The following is a 20,640-nucleotide window of genomic DNA, read 5'->3' as shown; positions in this document are numbered from 1 at the left end:
AAAAACACAAATGAAAAACGAAAGTTTATTTCTCTTAACGTATATTTATTGTGATTAGTTTTTTGGAGAAGTAAATCCTAAGAATATTTTACTCTGCTAACCCAAAATCCTAAAGATGCTTCTTAATTGAATGCAAAATTTCTAACTTAGGACATCTTAGTGAGAATGTTGGGAATGTAGTTCAGCTAAGTAGTTCATATAACCTTAAAAAAAAACACAAGCCATAGTTATGTGCTGGATAAATGGCGCCCAACGCGGGGCGTTAAAATTGCTTTGCATTTTGTTTTTATAAATTTTTTCTCCATTTAATAACTAATCGCTAGATTTTTATATCAGAATCAACAAGTACACATTTGGGTCTTTCGACTTTTTCAGAAGTTGGAAAAGTCTACGTAATGGGTACGAATTTATAAAAAAAAAGTATATACGGCCGTAAGTTCGGCTTATGAACCCTCCACCATGGATTGCGTAGAAACTTCACTGAAGACTGTCATCCACAATCGAATTACTTGGGTTGCGGTAACACTTGCCAATGGCAAGGTATCTTAAAACTTCCTAACACTGTCTTCTAAATTGCAAGGTAGTCCATACGTGGTATATATTATACTAAAAAAGGCCGATTAAATACGTATATAATTAAGTTAGACAAAATTTTCTATAGAAATAAAATTTTCAGAAAATTTTCTATAGAGATAAAGTTTTCAGAAAATTTTCTATAGAAATAAAATTTAAAAAAAATTTTCTATGGAAATAAAATTGTGAGAAAATTATAGAAATAAAATTTTGAGAAAATTTGCTACAGAAATAAAATTTTCTATAGAAAAAAAAATTTGGACAAACATTCTCTATAGAAACAAAATTTTACCAAAATTTTCTATAGAAATAAAATTTGACAAAATTTTCTATAGAAATAAAATTTTAACAAAATTTTCTATAGAAATAAAATTTTGACAAAATTTTCTATAGATATAAAATTTTGGTAGATTATTTTTGGCTCGAGTGGCAACCAAGATTATGAACCGATGTGGACCAATTTTTGTGTGATTAGGGATTGGCTATATATGACTATAGACCGATATCGATCAATTCTGACATGGTTATTAGCGACCATATACTAACACCACGTTCCAAATTTCAACCGGATCGGATGAGATTTGCTCCTCCAAGAGGCTCCGGAGATCAAATCTGGGGAACGGTTTTATAGCCCCCATATATAATTATGGACCGATATGGATCAATTTTGACATGGTTATTAGCGACCATATACTAACACCACGTTCCAAATTTCAACCGAATCGGATGAATTGTGATCCTCCAAGAGGTTCCGGAGGTCAAATCTGGGGATCGCTATATATGGGGGCTATATATAATTATAGACCGATATGGACCAATTTTTGCATGGTTGTTAAAGAACATATATCAACACCGTGTACCAAATTTCAGCCCGATCGGATGAATTTTGATCCTCCATCAGGTACCGGAGGTCAAATCTGGGGATCGGTTTATACACACAAAAAAATAATACTAAACTAAATTGAGTTTTAAATTCTTGATTTTAGCCCAGATTTGTACTTAAAATTTTAAGTACGTCTGTACTATTTTGTACTTTAATCAAGTTGAGAAGAGATCATCTAACGAAATCAAGCTCAGGGAAGCTAAAAATGAGAAATTAGTGCTCACTGAAATGCAAACACTCTTGTTTTTAGTTCGGAAAAAATAGAGAAAATAGAGGGAGAAAAAATATAAAGTTTACTCTCATTTGTATGCTCACAGAATACAAAGTCAGTGTTGCCGCTTGTTGAAATTATGTAAAACTAAAAAACTTCCACAAGTCAATTAACTATCCGTAAATTTCAAATGTTTATTTTCATATCAAACATAAGTTATACCTTATACACATTAGGCTTGAAATCTATAAAAAGTGAATTTTAAATCCCTTATTTATAAGGCAAATGACAGTTGAAATCTAGTTAAAGTGGATTTTGGAAGTGTAATGTGAATGAGGTTTTAAATAATTGTTTATATATTCTATAAACACTATTTGGATGAAAAAATACAATATTCCCAATTAATTACCGTTTTCAGACATATTGAAAGAATCTATGTAAACGATGATGCATTATGTTCCTATAAAAATTTTCATAAAAAAGAGCTTGGTGACAGAGTTAATAAGAAATGAATTTATATTACAAAATGATGCTACCATAAAGGACGCATAAAATACATTTAGTAATAAACTACCGATTATCAAAAAATGCCATGCGAGCTTTCGAAGTGAAAGTGAGAAACAAAAGCAAACATTTTATATTGAAGAATCAATTAATACGAACAATCTCATAATTTTATTTATTTATTAAAATCTTTCTCATAATTTAATCTATACCCATCATTCAAGAAGAAAATTGTCAAACGGCAACACTGCTTTCATCCCCTAAAACTAATATGATAATACTGCTGTACTCAAGTAAAGCTTATGTTTGTAAGAATATACCTCCTCTCTCTGCCTCTTTACTCTCTTCATAAGCGCATCATACTCGATATATGCGCCAGGGATGGAAAACATTGTATCCAAGAACTTTTCTGGACATGCATGGAACTAATTAACTTCATTACAAATGGTAAGAAATTTTATTTGGGGTTTGCTAAGAATTGGATCATTTCGAGTTATCGAACTCAGAAAAACATAAAAATTTAAATTTTTATATATATTTTTGTGAACAAAATTTTAGTAACAAACTTTTGTTTCTGTGTTTAGCAAACTATTTAATATTAAGATATTCAACAGGTAGTAAATTGCGAATATCTTCTCTCCGGTTTATGCAAATTTTTTAACAGTTAAGTTCCAAGCTGACATATAAGTATATAGGCGGGATGACTGATATATCCGTTGATTCGATTAAATGTTAGCTAACCGTGCCCTAACGGATCTTGATATAAACAAATAAACATTTTTATATTAATCGTAAGGATTTATATCTAGAAAAATTTACTTACAATTTTCTCTTTCAAATACCCTATCCTACCTCAAAAACAAGTATTTGGACAAAAGTGAGTTTGTCTGCTTTAAGGTACGATTTAATTAGCAAAAGTACGTTTTTAGTGCTACGGTGTATATTTTCCATCCCTGTTCTACTTAGCTCAGGCATTTAGACTTTTGCTTTTAGTTTCAGTTTTGGAGTCATAGTGAAAAGATGAGTGCGGTTGAAGTAAATACGGACGAAGCCCAACAGGAAGATGGAGACAAAGAATTAAAACAAATTTTAAAAACAATAAACTGTTGTGCGGCTTTCGCATACCTAAAAGGTAAGTATAAATTTAAGTGAAAGTGAGTGAAAAAATAATATATATGTGTAATGGTACAAGTATATATGTATGTGTAAATGCATATTTTAAATTGGTATGTATGGCATGTACGTGAAATATATGTTGGTATAAATGTTTTTAGGAGATATGTTTTCTTATTTGTGTAATTGTGTACACAATAATTTATTTATTAGGAAAGATCGCTTTTTTGTTTCTAAACATTTTTTTACCAACACATATTTCACGTACATGCCATACATACCAATTTAAAATATGTGAATAAACACAAACTCTGGTTGGCACCCACCCATGCATGCCTAAGCTTACAAAAATAAGTATGTATACACATTTTCTCAAACACAAGCCTTTTCTCGTTTTATGTTTGGTAGTATGTGCATATACATATTTTAAGTTGGTATGTATGTACGTAAAATGTGTTCGAGTTTTTTTAGCTAAGAAAAAATTGTGCGAAAACGTTTGGTACACTATTTAGAAAATGTAATATTTGTCGTATGCAGAGCAATATTTGTGTGCGCTTGTACCAATGTATATAGTGCCTTTATTTGATTCTCTCAAAGAGTTTACTAGAATTGGTCGATTTATTATTTGAAATAAGAAAGTATGAAATTAAATAGGAAATTGAAAAAATGTGAGTAATATTGAATGTGATGTTTTCAAACAATTTTTTTCATACATACGTACATACTACCAAACTGAAATATGCATGTGCACATACATCCAAACTTAAAACGAAAAGAGACTTGTGTTTGAGAAAATGTGTATACTTATTTTTGTAAGCTTCTTCATTATAGTGTATTAATGAGGCATGTGTGGATGTTTGTGTTTATTCACGCCCAAAAAGTGAACTCAACATGGAAGAAAATGTAGATTTATTTTGACAAGTTTAACAAAAAGATTTACTAATAACAGCATGATATAAATAAGTTAATAGATTTGTCTAATTAAAAATAAATATTAAACATATTAAATTTTTCCTGTAGTTTAAAAATCATATTTTGAAGGAAAAAATTGGAGTTTAAAATTGTTCAAAAGTAAAACTATTTAAATTGAGCCTGTTTTGAACTTTCGATAGCGTTAAAGACATTCAAAAATTTTTTAATTCCTATATTTTTGTATTTATATTCTTTATTATATCATATAATAATTATATCATGCTACTATAAGTGAAATAGTTTTGTTAAAATTTTAGAAATAAATCTACATTTTCGTTAATGTTCACTTTTCACTACTTAATAACAAACAATTTTTAAATAGAATATTATTTATAATTTTTATCTATGTGTTGTGTAGACGCAAAAATAAACAGCTCAAATTTAATTTATTTGCAAAACGAAGACATAAAGGAAGCCATTCCAGTTCTCGGACTTCGAATTGAATTTCGAGAAAAACTTTACAAATGGAGAAATGAACAGGTAACACTGGACCATTAAAAATAGCTTTATTTAAATTTGAAAATATTTCTTTTCATTTAGGTACACCACGATGAGGTACCAATGCCAATCGCGGGTCCTCAAGCGAAAGATGTCCACAAGAAGAATTGTGATTTTCGTGGGAAAAAAAATTTAAATAGGGTAAAATTAAACTATTATTTCTTACACAGAAAAAAGTAAACTGTTATATAGGAAGAATGAACAACCTGGTGGCAAAATTGCACTAAAATGTGCACCCTATTTTGAGATTTAAACAAAGCGTGTTTAAAACAAGAAAATTTAATAATTTTTTGATTTAATTTTAATTTTTTACTGTAATTTACGAAATAGAGAAGAAATAAACTAAAAGTAAAGAAAAAATCATTGGCGCAAATCATGACCATTTTAACCATAAAGTAGTGCATTCTTACTATTTTTGGAAACCGTATGAAACTTTATTGAGCCGTGCAAAATTTCGAAAAAAAAATTAAATTTAACTAAAAACATATCATTTAACTAAAAACATGTATGTTAAATTTAGCGTTAGTTGAACTACGGACTTTTTTTCTTTAGAGCTTGGCGGACATATTATGCGAAAATGCTATTGGAAGGGCAATTATTCAATATGAACGCAAGTATCAAAGTCTGACGAAAGACTATCGAGATGAACTTATAAATATAATTGCAAGCGAGGCTGTATCTAATGATATAAAAATTAGGATTAATGAATTCACTTTGCTCCTTGATGAAATTGTATGGGTTTTGCCGTCTGAGGAATCTCTGAAGGTATATATTTTATTCTAAAATAACATATTTTTTATCGCCTTATTTTTTAATTTATTTTCTTAATATCTTAATTATGTTTATATTAATTATCACAAGAATGTTAATGACATTGAAAATGTTTTTATTTTATGTAAAGAAATTTCAATTAAAAGTTTCGATAAACACTTCAGAGCCTATGAAGTTGGTTCAGTTAAAGAACAAATTCAAATGAAAAATATCAATGAATTCAATACATTTCCAATGCATTTGTATCCCATCAATAATGGGAAAGTATATGTCAGACCCAAACATGTATACTAGCCTTTTTTATTTCATTGACTACTTATTGTATGTATATAATTTAGCCATAAAACTTTTGTTGTAAATAAAAATGTGATCTAAATTAAACGCGTTTTATTTATGGGGTTTGGATACGGGATTAAATTATACTTAAATTATGATTGTTTCCGACTTATATCGAATATATACAAAACTTAAATTAAATATTATTCTCTCTTAATTTAAGTAATTTCTCGGATTGAATTGCACTTATAAAAACTTCAAATACAATTTTTTCTAGCTTGAATTAAGTGCAGAGTTTTCCTAAATAAAGTACGATGAATGATTGAATTAAGAAAAGGTCGCTCTTAAAATAAGCAATGTGTGTACATAACTTAAGTACCTTTCATACTTAAATTAAGAACTGATCATGACAAATTTGAGACATTTTCAGGATTGAATCCAGTACTAAATAGATTGAATTGATAACTGGTTAACGTAAATCAAGAACTGAGCCGGCATAAAATAAGAATTAAGAAAGCTTAAAGGAAGCATTTTCGGGATTATAATGAAAAGAGCTTCGGGATTAATACAAGCATTATATGTCTTAATTCAAGATAGCTCAAATATTGAATTAAGTGTGGTTCGTAGCTTGAAATCAGTATTCCGTTTCTTAAAAAATACTAAATTTAAGCCACATGTACTTAAAAATTCTATACTTGAATTGAGAAATCTTAGCTTGGTGTTAGAAAAACCGTACTAGCTATACTTCTGACACCGCTGCGGCTTGAATTAAGAAATCTTTTCTTATTTTTTCTTTGTGTGTATGGGGGCTATATATAATTATGGACCGATATGGACCAATTTTTGCATGGTTGTTAGAGACGATATACTAATACCATGTACCAAATTTCAACCGGATCGGATGAATTTTGCTCCTCTAAGAGGCTCCGAAGTTCAAATCTGAGGATCGGTTTATACATATGGGGGCTATATATAATTATGGACCGATATGGACCAATTTTTGCGTGATTGTTAGAGACGATATACTAATACCATGTACCAAATTTCAGTCAGATCGGATAAAATATACTACTCTTAGAGGCTCCGCAAGCCAAATCTGGGGGTCCGTTTATATGGGGACTATACGTAAAAGTGGACCGATATGGCCCATTTGCAATACCATCCGACCTAAATCAATAACAACTACTTGTGCCAAGTTTCAAGTCGATAGCTTGTTTCGTGCGGAAGTTAGCGTGATTTCAACAGACGGACGGACGGACGGACGGACGGACGGACATGCTTAGATCGACTCAGAATTTCACCACGACCCAGAATATATATACTTTATGGGGTCTTAGAGCAATATTTCGATGTGTTACAAACGGAATGACAAAGTTAATATACCCCCCATCCTATGGTGGAGGGTATAATAAAAATCTGCTACCTGCATCACACGCTCTAAAAGTCGTTTTGTCCTTAAAATTTAGTGATTCGACTTAAGGATGAGTATCTTTACATGAAATAGATTTTCTTTGACTTAGGTCAACTTGGCTTTAAAAGTTCAGAGAAATTCTTCAAAATCAATGAAATCTTTAAATTTATTGACTTTTTTATCTTGACGACAAAGCAAAAACTCGTTTAAAAATAGGAGATTTTTGTCAACACTTTATTTTAAAGATTTTTTTACTTGAAACATGTAGTCGAGTCCGAAATTGGAAAATTTAAGTTGTTGTTAACATGATTTTAAAGGGTTCTGATAGCACATGTAGAAAAAAAGCTGAAAACCCCAATCAATTGAACTTTGTTTCCTAAAGTACGCAAAACTTACATTTAAAAGGGAATTGTGTCTTAAATTTGTCCTTACTTCAATACTGCCCTTCTTTGTCTCGGAAAATGTTTTCTCATTCAAATACGAAATTAAAAAAATTCACGAAAATGTTTGCAATTAAAGTCTTGATTGAGTTTTAAAAAATATTAAATTAAAAATTTAATTGATTCACCAATTTTTTTAATTGAAACAAAAATCAATCACAAACATTAATAGTATCAATTAATTTGTTAATTGGATCAATTATTTTTTTAATTGAGTTTCAATTAATTTTTTTAATTGATTACAATTCATTACTAATCCATTTTCTTTACATGCATATTCCTGATGATACCATTTATTCTCATCCCCTTGGACGAGGATTACAAAATGTATTCTTCAATTTTTGATTTATTTTATCCCCTGGTATTTTAAAATAAATAAATTTTAATAGTTTTTGATATGACACATCCCCCATGTAGTCTTCTTTTGTTTCCATACGAAATAAAAAGTGTCCTAATTGTCCTCTTCACATTCGTTCATATTCACATATAGTTGCTTTATAGTTTTCATAACCAATGCGTTGGAGGTTTTGTTGAATTTATTTCGCTTCCAATTTTTTTTTTGCTGTTGCAAAGTAAGCGTTGAAGTTCGTTTGGTTTTTACATGTGTTTCGAGTTTTTTTGTTGTAGTTTTGTTATTTAGCAAATTGGCATGTGCTTCTCGTGAAGTTGCAGTTGTTATCTTAAATGGAACAATTGTTTTATAGCCACTTTAATTAACTTTTGATTGCTTCTATAGAGTACTCGATGATGATGATGATGATGAAATGTTCATGAAGTTTCTTAAAAGTCCCTTGATGTGGAAAACAAATTGTCAATTATATTATTATTATTTTTTTTTTGTTGAACACTTGAGAGATATTGTGGTTGAGGTTAGGATAAAAAAATAAAAATGAATACAAAATAAAATATTAAAACTGAAAATTGCATTTTAATAAAAGCTATTGCATATACGAGGGCGGTTCGGAAACTTCTAAGCCTATCAATGAAAGAGAGTAGTTAGTTTTTAAAAAATATTTTTATTTTTATAGCATCCATCATAGGATGGGGGTATATTAACTTTGTCATTCCGTTTGTAACACATCGAAATATTGCTCTAAGACCCCATAAAGTATATATATTCTGGGTCGTGGTGAAATTCTGAGTCGATCTGAGCATGTCCGTCCGTCCGTCTGTTGAAATCACGCTAACTTCCGAACGAAACAAGCTATCGACTTGAAACTTGGCACAAGTAGTTGCTATCGATGTAGGTCGGATGGTATTGAAAATGGCCATATCGGTCCACTTTTACGTATAGCCCCCATATAAGGGGACCCTCAGATTTGGCTTGTGGAGCCTCTAACAGAAGCATATTTCATCCGATCCGGCTGAAATTTGGTATATGGTATTGGTATATGGTCTCTAACAACCATGCAAAAATTGGTCCACATCGGTCCATAATTATATATAGCCCCCATATAAACCGATCTCCAGATTTGGCTTGCGGAGCCTAAAAGAGAAGCAAATTTCATCCGATCCGGCTGAAATTTGGTACATGGTGTTGGAATATGGTCTCCATGCAAAAATTGGTCCACATCGGTCCATAATTATATATAGCCCCCATATAAACCGATCCCCAGATTTGGCTTGCGGAGCCTCAAAGAGAACCGAATTTCATCCGATCTGGCTGAAATTTGGTACATGATGTTGGTATATGGTCTCTAACAACCATGCAAAAATTGGTCCAGATCGGTCCATAATTATATATGGCGCCCATATAAACCGATCCCCAGATTTGGGTTGCGGAGCCTCAAAGAGAAGCAAATTTCATCCGATCCGCCTGAAATTTGGTACATGATATTGGTATATGGTCTCTAAAAACCATGCAAAAATTGGTCCACATCGGTTCATAATTATATATAGCACCATATAAACCGATCCCCAGATTTGGCTTGCGAAGTCTCCAAGAGAAGCAAATTTCATCCAATCCGGTTGTAATTTGGAACATGGTGTTAGTATATGATCTTTAACAACCGTGCCAGAATTGGTCCATATTGGTCCATAATTATATATAGGCCCCATATAAAACATTCTCCAGATTTGACCTCCGGAGCCTCTTGGAGGAGCAAAATTCATCCGATCCGGTTCAAATTAGACACGTGGTGTTAGTATATGGTCGCTAACAACCATACCAAAATTGGTCCAATCACACACTAGAGCCAAAAATAATCTACCAAAATTTTATTTCTATAGAAAATTTTGTCAAAATTTTATTTCTATAGAAAATTTTGTCAAAATTTTATTTTTATAGAAAATTTTGTCAAAATTTTATTTCTATAGAAAATTTTGTCAAGATTTTATTTCTAGAGAAAATTTTGTTAAAATTTTATTCGGTTCATAATAAAATTTTCATCACTGTCAAAATTTTATTTCTATAGAAAATTTTGTCAAAATTTTATTTCTATAGCAAATTTTATTCGGTTCATAATCATGGTTGCCAAAAATAATCTACCAAGATTTTATTTCTATACAAAATTTTGTCAAAAGTTTATTTCTATAGAAAATTTTGTTAAAATTTTATTTCTGTAGAAATTTTTCAAATTTTCATCACTGTCAAAATTTTATTTCTATAGAAAATTTTGTCAAAATTTTATTTCTATAGCAAATTTTATTCGGTTCATAATCATGGTTGCCAAAAATAATCTACCAAGATTTTATTTCTATAGAAAATTTTGTCAAAAGTTTATTTCTATAGAAAATTTTGTTAAAATTTTATTTCTGTAGAAATTTGTCAAAATTTTCTTTCTATAGAAAATTTTGTCAATATTTTTATTTCTATAGAAAATTTTGTGAAAATTTGATTTCTATAGAAAATTTTGCTAAAATTTTATTTCTTTGTCAAACTGAATTATATACGTATTGGATCGATCTTTTGTGATTTAATATGTACCACGTAAGGACTTACATACAATTTAGAAGATGGTGTTAGGAGGTTTTAAGATACCTTGCCATCGGCAAGCGTTACCGCAACTTAAGTAATTCGATTGTGGATGGCAGTGTTTAGATGAAGTTTCTACGCAATCCATGATGGAGGGTACATAAGCTTCGGCCTGGCCGAACTTACGGCCGTATATACTTGTTCAATATAATCTCCTGAAACTTCAATACACTTAGTCCAACGCTTTTCTAGCAATTCTATGCCTTGATTAAAATAGCTTTCCTCAAGGTCTTCAAAATAGTGGTTTACTACTGTAATTGCATCTTCGTTTGAGGTAAAACGCTTGCCAGCAAGGAATTTTTTTAAGATTTGGCAACAAGTAAAAGTCGCGCTGGTGCATTGTCTTGATGAAAAATTATTTTTTTGTGTTTCTCAAATTTGTCCATTTAATTGATCCAAAAGGTTGCAATAGTACTCTAAATTTATTGTTTTACCCTTTTGCAGATAGTCAATCAATAAAATACCTTTGAAGTCCCAAAAAACCCGTTGCCATAACCTTACCAGCCGATTGAATTGTGTTTGCCTTCTTTGGGGCATTTCCTCCAGCTTCAGTCCATTGTTTGGATTGTTCTTTTGTCTCTGGAGTATAGTGGTGGATCCATGTCTCATCAACAATTATGAAACGACGCTTAAAATCCACTTTATTTCGCTTAAAACGACAAGCTTGAGAAATGTTCATTCTTATGTGTTTTTGATCGACTGTTAACAAATGCGGCACCCATCTTGCAGCAAAGGTTTTTCATCTGTAGTTCTTCATACAAAATTAAATGGACTCGATCATTTGAGATGCCCATGATATTAGCAATTTCAGGCACTTTTATTCTTCGATCATTTAATACCATATCATGCACTTTGGCTACAATTTCTGTTGTTGTTGCTGTTTTTGGACGTCCACTACGTGGTTCTTCTTCAATGCTTAAATTCAGCAACCCTATTTTTTACTGTTGCATATGAAGGAACACTTTCACCTAACACATTCACCATATCATTATGAATTTCTTATCCCGATAAACCTTTTTTATGTAAATAAAGGGTGATACGGTCAAAATTTGGTCAAGGGAAAACGCGTGTAAACCGGTAAAATCGTTTATTTAAAAAATCAAATTAATTTTCTTTTTCAAGTTCAATTAGTATAAAATTCAGGAAAAATATTCAGTTAGGCTTTCGCTTTTCCAAATCCGAATTGCTGGGCCTCACGCTTGACACCTGCCATCAGATTTTGTACAGCCACCTTGTCCACCTTCTTCGCCGCAGAAAGCCAGTTTGCCTTGAACTGCTGCTCGTCCTTAGCAGTTTTTTGGTCTTCTTTAGGTTCCGCTTGACAATAGCCCAGTATTTCTCAATTGGGCGGAGCTCTGGCGTGTTGGGAGAGTTCTTGTCCTTGGGAACCACCTGCACGTTGTTGGCGGCGTACCACTCCATGGCCTTTTCCGGCCAAAACAGTACGGAACAACCGTGTTTCTTCAGGAAAGGCATCAGACGTTTATTCAAACACTCTTTCACGTAAATTTCTTGGTTGACAGTCCCGGAAGCTTTGAAAATGCTGCCTTTCAAGCCACAGGTACAGATGGCTTGCCAAACCAGATATTTCTTTGCGAACTTTGACAGTTTTATGTGCTTGAAAATATCTGCTACCTTTCCCCTTCCTTTTGCCGTATAAAACTCTTGTCCCGGAAGCTGCTTGTAGTCGGCTTTGACGTAGGTTTCGTCGTCCATTACCACGCAGTCAAACTTTGTCAGCATCGTCGTGTACAGCCTCCGGGATCGCGCTTTGGCCGTCGTATTTTGTTTATCATCGCGATTTGGAGTCACTACCTTCTTCTAAATCGATAGTCCGGTTCGTTTTTTGGCTCGATGCACGGTTGTAGACGATACACCCAGCTTATTTGCGGCATCTCGGAGAGAGAGGTTAGGGTTTCGCTTGAAACTACTGGCAACTCTCTTTGTCGTCTCAGCGGCTTCCGGTTTTCGATTTCCCCCCGATCCATTTCGATTTCCTTCCTGGCTGTCGACAAACGTTCCCCAAACACTTTAATTACATTTGTAACGGTTAATTTGGCAACTTTTAGCGATTTTGCCAGCTTTGCGTGCGAGTAGCTCGGATTTTCGCGATGCGCGAGCAAAATTTTGATACGCTGCTCTTCTTGCTTGGACGGCATTTTGACAACTGAAGAGTGAATTCCAAAATCAAAATAGGAGCAACATTCTACACACACACACCTTCAAAATGAGGGGTGTTCAGGTTTTTTAAATGCAAAATTGAAAGAAATACGTCAAGTTTATATTGACCAAATTTTTACCGTATCACCCTTTATTTAATGACAGCACGCATTTTTAATTTTTCCATTGTAAAAAAAGTGCGGATGCGTGTTTTTTGAACACCTGTTTCTATATGAAGGAATTGTCAGATCGAAACAAAACAGAGATGGAAGTTTCCAAAACACTGAACTTTTTTCTGTTTTTACCGCGATTTTTGTGCTAGGCTAAGAAGTTTCCGAACTGCCCTCGTATATCGCTACAAAACCATGGTCGATGTCTATTTGAGACAGTTCTAGTTCGAAACGGTACGCATGAATATAATAGAAACGTAACATTGTCCTGGAACAGAGATACCTGATCGTCTACATTGTCCGACAGAAAAACCTGATCGTCTACATTGTCCGACAGAAAAATATCCTCTCAATTAAGTGAAACGCGAAGATTCTCCATTTTTTTTTTCATATTGTAATCAATCCGTGAAAAATCCCTATAAGAAAAAGTCTCAACGGATCGCTGTAGTGGGATATCGTACACCATAAAAATAAGAACATGGCCGAGATCTGCACGCAAAAAAATAATTCTTTCCTCCTAAACGAAATTTTAGACAAACAAAATTCGTTTCTCTTTTGCTTTTCGCTGTAAGGAAGTGTATTTGGAAGAAAAGTATATACTTTTTGTGATAAACGTTTATTCTTTTCCAGGATGTAAAAACAATTTCATAAAGACAAACTCAAAAAAAAAAAAAAAAACAGTGTTTTCTTGCTAATTGCATTTTTCCTCACATCCTTCTCACATCCACGAGGTTTTTTAGTCCTTATTAACACCTTTTCCTGTAATACCAACAATGTAGAAGAAATTATACGATTTTATAAATTTTTTAAATTTTTTACCTTTCGCCTGGCACTTTGTAAGTCAACACACTAACCACTGAGCTATGTACCTGTTATGGTCATCAATAGATACATATCCACATAAGTTATATTTATATAGCATAGCTTGCGGCGCCCACGAACCGAATAAACAAAGTTTATTTAACAGAAACAAACATTTAGTTTGGCACCGTGGACCAGTGGTTGCTACGTCCGCCTTGCATGCCAAGGGTCGTGGGTTCGATCCCTGCTTCGACCAAAGTTTTTTTTGTTTTTTGTTTTTTTACATATATTCCAGATATGTTCGGAAGATTCCGAAAAAATGTTCAACATTACATTGTAGTATATTAAATTTTGAACTGTAAAATGTGTCTTATTAAAGACCTAAAGTCAGAAAAGAACAGTGTTTGATATAAACGAAATGGACTGTGTTGTTATTTCAAAAATAACTTTTTTTATTGAAAAAGTAAAAATTTTGTAACAAACGAATTTTTTTGGTGATAAAAGTTTAAAATTTTTGAAGCAATTCAAAAAACTCTAACAAAAGAAAAACGTTTTGGGTACACGTTTTCCAAAGGTTTTTTTTTTTGCGTGTGGTCATACAATAATACCTCTGAAGCGTCGCTAACAAAAAATAAATCAAGTAGTGTACTATTCGTTGAAGTGTAGTGACTCGGTGTCGTAGTATTAATGCAAGATAATTTTTTTTCATGTTAATCTGATACTGAAACAGACGATTAACGTCCAAATGCATGATTTGTTTTTTAATTTGGAGCTATATGAAGAGATGATGCACAGTGGGAGTAAAGATGATTCAATTTGTAAGAGGACAATTCCTATATGTTTTTTCCATAGGAAGCTAAAATAAAGGACTCAAAATTGGGTTATCTATCCCAGACAGATCGGTACTAACGGCTGCGGGCTGTGCGCCCGAACTGAAACATGTACAGTCAGGTGTGTATACACGGATGAAAAAGACTGTTTTTCATATGTTTGGCTATAAACATTATATGTTTGGAACACAAATTTTTAAACACAATATTTTTGAGTGCACGCATATAATGTTCATAAACTAGCATAACATGTTTGGGACATATATGTTAATATGTTAGAACATATTATGTTTGGGACATAAAATGTTTGTAAATATAATATGCTTGAATGCAAACATATATTAATTTAGAAATAGCCTATAAACATATATGTGTTTAGTAGCTTGGAGCGCTATTTAACAGGGAGCGATATTGAATTAAGTTGGTGGTTGTTGCTTGTTATTACAAAATTAACATTTTATTTTTCCTTGGGCAATTGATCAGCTACTTCTTTGATCCTTACAAACTGTGTGGTCCGCTGTTCGAATCCCCGTCCGGCAAAAGGTAAAATTAAAATAAAAAAAACATACAATTGAATAATTTCTTCTACAATGTTTGTATTACAGAAAAAGGTGCTAAGAACTAAAAAATCTCGTGGAAGTGAGAAAGATGTGGGGGAATATACAATTAGGCAGAAACAAAATTTTGAGCATTCAGGTCGAAAACCTATGTTGTTAGCACCTATATTACCTGTTTATTTTCATAATTCATTATGATTGTAAATATATAAATAAATAAATAAAATTTTGAACACAATATTGTTTGGGAGAATTTTTTTTTAAGCATATAATATTTTTGGGTGCAAAATGCTTCCAAACATATTATATGTTCACATAATAACATATTGTTTTTTGGAAGACAACATTATTGAATTTGGATGCAAAAATACAAAATGTTTGGAACTTAGACTACCCAAACATATATTGTTTAGACCAATATGCTTTCAAACATATTATATATTGGAAGAGATCAAACATATAAATGTTTGGGCAATACCCAAAAATATATATGCTTGAAGCAAAATATGTTTGGGAGTATATGTTACAGAAGCGACTTTTTGTGAGCGTGTAGATTTGTATTAGGCGTTTTTTTTTCAATGACTCTATTGATCAAGTTCCCTTATCTTCTTTGTCCATAAATCTCGATAATAATTGTAAATTAAGAAAAACAAATTTATTGTGATAAAAGTTTGAATTTCGAAGAAATCCAAAAGACTCTAACAAAAACTTTTTGGGTATACGTTTTGCAAACGTTTTATTATTATTATTACTATTTTTTTTAATTTTTTAATGTTGGTTATAGTGGCAGTTATTGTCACAACCTAACTTCGAAAATTCACTCCATTGTGATAGCAAATCAAACAAAAAAAAAAAAAAAACAATTACTACATGGCTGAATAAGGAGGTTGAATCACGATAACAAAAACAACAAATTTCAATATGTTGTTTACAATTTTAAGAAGTCAAAATCAGCTGATAACAGTATCGTATGGCATTGGTAAAAGTGGCAATTATTTATTCTTTCAATTGTCCTGAAAAAATAATTAAAATCCAGAGAAAAATAATGGTTCAAATTTAATTGCGTCACCTATGAGTGATTGTGAAGTGGATAATTCATCCGAGGAACGCCGATATGAGGCAAATAAGACTTAATACCCACCAAAGTTAAGAATGGAAGTCAGTCAAATGGATATTCGCTATCTATTAACAAAAACAGTTTATGATGCAGTTTAACAACTGATGTGCGTGGTATTTTGGGTCTGGAATATGTTATCAAGATACTCAAGTCATCCTTGAACAATTCTCCAGCTATGAATGCGCGAGTTTGTTTGAGATGCATTTTCTATGCAGTGTCATTTGGAGAGCTGCAATCACCATAAACATATGATTTTGACATCTTAAAATTTTGTCGAAATAAAAAAAATTTAATCATATGGGCCCATGAGTTAACCTTCTTGTTCAGCCATGAATTACTATATAAAAAATACCTCCATGTTCTGTATTTTATTTTTCTAAAATTTTGTCTCTTCTCTTTTTCTAGGTATGTAATTTATTGGATGTGATCAAATCTGATTAGAATTAAGTAAGTAAACAATAACAGTTGACAAAAAAACTTACACTTCTACAAAATATTTAGACTTAAAATTAAAACCGGCTCATGCTTGGAATGGAGCAAACTGTTACGACAAACAAGTAAGGAAAGTCTAAAGTCGGGCGGGGCCGACTATATTATACCCTGCACCACTTTGTAGATCTAAATTTTCGATACCATATTACATCCGTCAAATGTGTTGGGTGCTATATATAAAGGTTTGTCCCAAATACATACATTTAAATATCACTCGATGTGGACAGAATTTGACTTCTACAAAATCTATAGACTCAAAATTTAAGTTGGCTAATGTACTAGGGTGGAACCCAATTTTAGTAAAAAAATATGGGAAACATTTAAATCTGAAGCAATTTTAAGGAAACTTCGCAAAAATTTATTTATGATTTATCGCTCGATATATATGAATTAGAAGTTTAGGAAAATTAGAGTCAGTTTTACAACTTTTCGACTAAGCAGTGGCGATTTAACAAGGAAAATGTTGGTATTTTGACCATTTTTGTCGAAATCAGAAAAACATATATTTCAATCAAATTTGGCACGCATAGCTACAATGCTAATTCTACTCCCTGTGCAAAATTTCAACTAAATCGGAGCAAAAAATTGGCCTCTGTGGTCATATGAGTGTAAATCGGGCTAAAGCTATATATGGGAGCTATATCTACATCTGAACCGATTTCAATCAAATTTGGCACACTTGACTACACTACTAGTTGTACTCCTAGTGCAAAATTTCAATCAAATTGGGCCAAACCTCTGGCTTCTGGGGCCATATAAGTCCATATCGGGCGAAAGATATATATGGGAGCTATATCTAAATCTGAATCGATTTCAACCAAATTTGGCACACATAGCTACAATGCTAAATCTACTCCCTGTGCAAAATTTCAACCAAATTGGGCCAAAACTCTGGCTTTTAGGACCATATTAGTCCATATCGGGCGAAAGATATATATGTGAGCTATATCTAAATCTGAACCGATTTCAATCAAATTGTGCACACTTGACTATACTACTAATTGTACTCCTAGTGCAAAATTTCAACCAAATTCGGCCAAAAATCTGGCTTGTGGGTCCATATTAGTGCATATCAGGCGAAAGATATATATGGGAGCTATATCTAAATCTGAACCGATTTCTTCCAAAATCAATAGGGTACTATTCTGACCCAAATTAGGAACATGTGCCAAATTTGAAGGCGATTGGACTTAAATTGCGAACTAGACTTTGATCACAAAAATGTGTTCACAGATAGACGGACGGACGGATGGACGGACGGACAGACGGACATAGTTATATCGACTCAGGGACCCACCCTGAGCATTATTGCCAAAGACACCATGTGTCTATCTCGTCTCCTTCTGGGTGTTACAAACATATGCACTAACATATAATACCCTGTTCCACAGTGTGGCGCAGGGTATAAAGATTTTTGGAATTTTGCAAAAGCGCATTTATGATATATCGGGAGGTACCGTAAGGGACAAAATTATTCACGAAATACGTTTTTTTTTTGTAGGAAAAATGTTATATTATTCAATTGTGTGTGTGTGTTTCTTTTTAATCTTTGAATTTTTTAGCTGATATTAATTTAAGGGCATAATTGTGAAGAATTATGTCTCCGTATTTGTTTCGGCTCTCAGAGTTTTTAGCAAACAGAGCAAATATTTCACATACACAGAAAAACAATTGCTCGCAATTTATGAAAAGTTTTGAACTTACATTTAGTTTATCGCACTTCTACCCAGTTAGTTTAAGTTTCAAAACTCTTTTGCAGTTCATACGACTACTACAAATTAGTTAAACATTTTATTTAGAGTGACATTTATTTATTTAAATTTCATTATTTTAAGGAAATTTGTTCTTAATATTTTGTAAATCTCGCATTCTAAAATTTAGGTTCCGTATTAAAGATCACGTAAATATTTTTTCCAGTGTAGAGATTTTTTTTCAAAATTTTATATCTATATAAAATATTGTCAAGATAAAAAACTTTGTCAAGATTTTATTTCTATATAACTACTGATATTTTTTTCAAAATTGTATTCCTACGGAAAATTTTTTCCCTAAAGAAATTTTTGTCCAAATTTTATTTCTAGAGAAAACTTTGTCAAAATTTTATTTCTATAGAAAAATTTTGTTAAAACTTAGAGAGTTTTGTCAAAATTTTATTTCTATAGAGAGTTTTGTAAAAATTTTATTTCTGTAGAGAATTTGGTAAGAATTTTATTTCTATAGAAAATTTTGTCAAAATTTTATTTCTTAAGGCAATTTGTCTAGATTTTATTCCCAGAGAATAATTTGTCAAAATTTTATTCCTACAGAAAATTATATGAAAATTTTATTCCCACAGAAAATTTTGTCCAAATTTTATTTCTAGAGAAAATGTTGTCAAAATTTTATTCCTAAAGAAAAATTTTATTATTCAAATTCTACCAATGTACCAAACAGTAAAAAATCTACGCTTTTTTGGTAGACTTCAACCAACTGTGGCAACCATGTTCAAGGGCCGGTTCTCAGCAATACTGCCAAAAATCGATGCCAAAACTTTTTGAATAAGTTATTTCATATTGAATTGTCCAAGTGTTCGTAAAAGAATCGTAAAAAAATAATAAAAAGGTTTTTTTTTTGTCATTAAAACTATTGAATTTTGAATACTATAAAGTCTGTTAGTTCTAAAAGAATATTATAAGACATGGACGCAATTACCTTTTATTGTTGTTTTTATGCCTTTGTTGAAAAAATATGCTAATATTGAACTTCAACACCAAATTTCTTTAATTACAAATTCGGCTTCGGCCAAAAAAAAAAAAAATCAAAAAAAAACAACACGCTTCGGTCGAGCTCTACCGTGAAATCACTATGGACTGAATAGTCTAAGTGAGTCTAACAATAAATCGGGCTGCCACTTTAACCTTAACCCCATGAAGTGTAAAATGTGGTGCTAATTTTCTCTTTTGATTTAAAATACCGGGTGAAAATGAGCCCTATTTAATAGAAAAAATAAGAAGTTTTAAAATTAAATATGTGTTACTCAGTATGAAACTCTTGAGAATCGCGTTAACACACTTTAGACTCAGAGCATAGGAGAAAATTTTAAACCCCGGCCGAAGGTCTGTCACTCATACATCAAAAGTGTGTATAGTTACAATTTTTGTCAAATCCCAGAATGCGAAAATAGGCTCCACTTGAAATCGAAGCCCAATCGCAAAAAGGAAATTTGGATTTTTTTTTATTTGAAATAATTAGTTTCATAATGCAAACGGTACCCAAAAATAAAATAAAGTTAATCCACATAAAACAAAATGTTTGGGGTTGTTCTTTTCATATTAATTTTTTTTTGGGATCCTACTTCATTTAGGCTTTGAGCAAATTTTCCTGGGGCCCATAGTCATAGCGACGGTTTAGAGTATAAAAATTACCATATTAATGCTCAATTTCCAATTATATTTTTAACTACACTTGTATAATAAAAATGTTAATTTAATACAAAATTAATAAAATATTAAAAATAATATTGTAATTAAAAACATACAAAATTTTAATAATTTCCTCCTTTATTAGTTATTCGATTCGTAAGTTAACGGTATCTATTATTTTGTTTTTAATTATTCCACTTTTAATACTATTGGAAACACTTTAGTGATATTTTTGTGTGCATGTGAAGAAATTTGTTTTCCAATGTTATTCTTGGGCATCTGATTGTGTGTAAACTGTTGCATACTTTTAATTGCTTACATTTTGTAAAAACTATAGCATACTTTTAGGCATATATAAAATATACCCAACGAAACATGAGATACCTTATAACCAGTCTATTAATCGCCATGGTGAATTCATAATCAAGTGTTTTCTCTTCCATCGAAAAATAATTTTTCACTGTTTATGTAAGCCAAAGCCAATGT

General features: G+C 31.7%; 2 protein-coding genes across 15 annotated transcripts in view; both read left to right on the top strand.

Annotated features, from left to right (window-relative positions):
• hppy (MAP4K3-like protein hppy) overlaps positions 1–20,640 on the top strand; it is a 654,429-nt gene that overhangs the window by 150,797 nt on the left and 482,992 nt on the right. The window lies entirely within an intron of this gene.
• On the top strand, positions 3,169–5,847 carry LOC142240967 (uncharacterized). The gene is made up of 4 exons (XM_075312711.1): positions 3,169–3,303; positions 4,615–4,736; positions 4,797–4,895; positions 5,307–5,847. Exons 1-4 carry the CDS (start codon positions 3,192–3,194, stop codon positions 5,535–5,537), a joined length of 564 nt encoding a protein of 187 aa, XP_075168826.1. The 5' UTR covers positions 3,169–3,191; the 3' UTR covers positions 5,538–5,847.

This window comes from Haematobia irritans, chromosome 5 (genome assembly GCF_050003625.1).
Source record: "Haematobia irritans isolate KBUSLIRL chromosome 5, ASM5000362v1, whole genome shotgun sequence".
In the NCBI taxonomy this organism is placed as follows: Eukaryota; Metazoa; Arthropoda; class Insecta; order Diptera; family Muscidae; genus Haematobia; species Haematobia irritans.
The sequence above is the reverse complement of the archived record's forward strand: the minus strand, read 5'-3'. Positions and strand labels throughout refer to the sequence as shown.

Coding starts and splice junctions, on each gene's coding strand:
- LOC142240967 (XM_075312711.1), top strand. CDS start 3,192: ATGAGTGCGGTTGAAGTAAATACGGACGAAGCCCAACAGGAAGATGGA. Junction 4,737..4,796: donor ACAAATGGAGAAATGAACAG/GTAACACTGGAC, acceptor CTTTTCATTTAG/GTACACCACGATGAGGTACC. Junction 4,896..5,306: donor GGAAAAAAAATTTAAATAGG/GTAAAATTAAAC, acceptor TTTTTTCTTTAG/AGCTTGGCGGACATATTATG.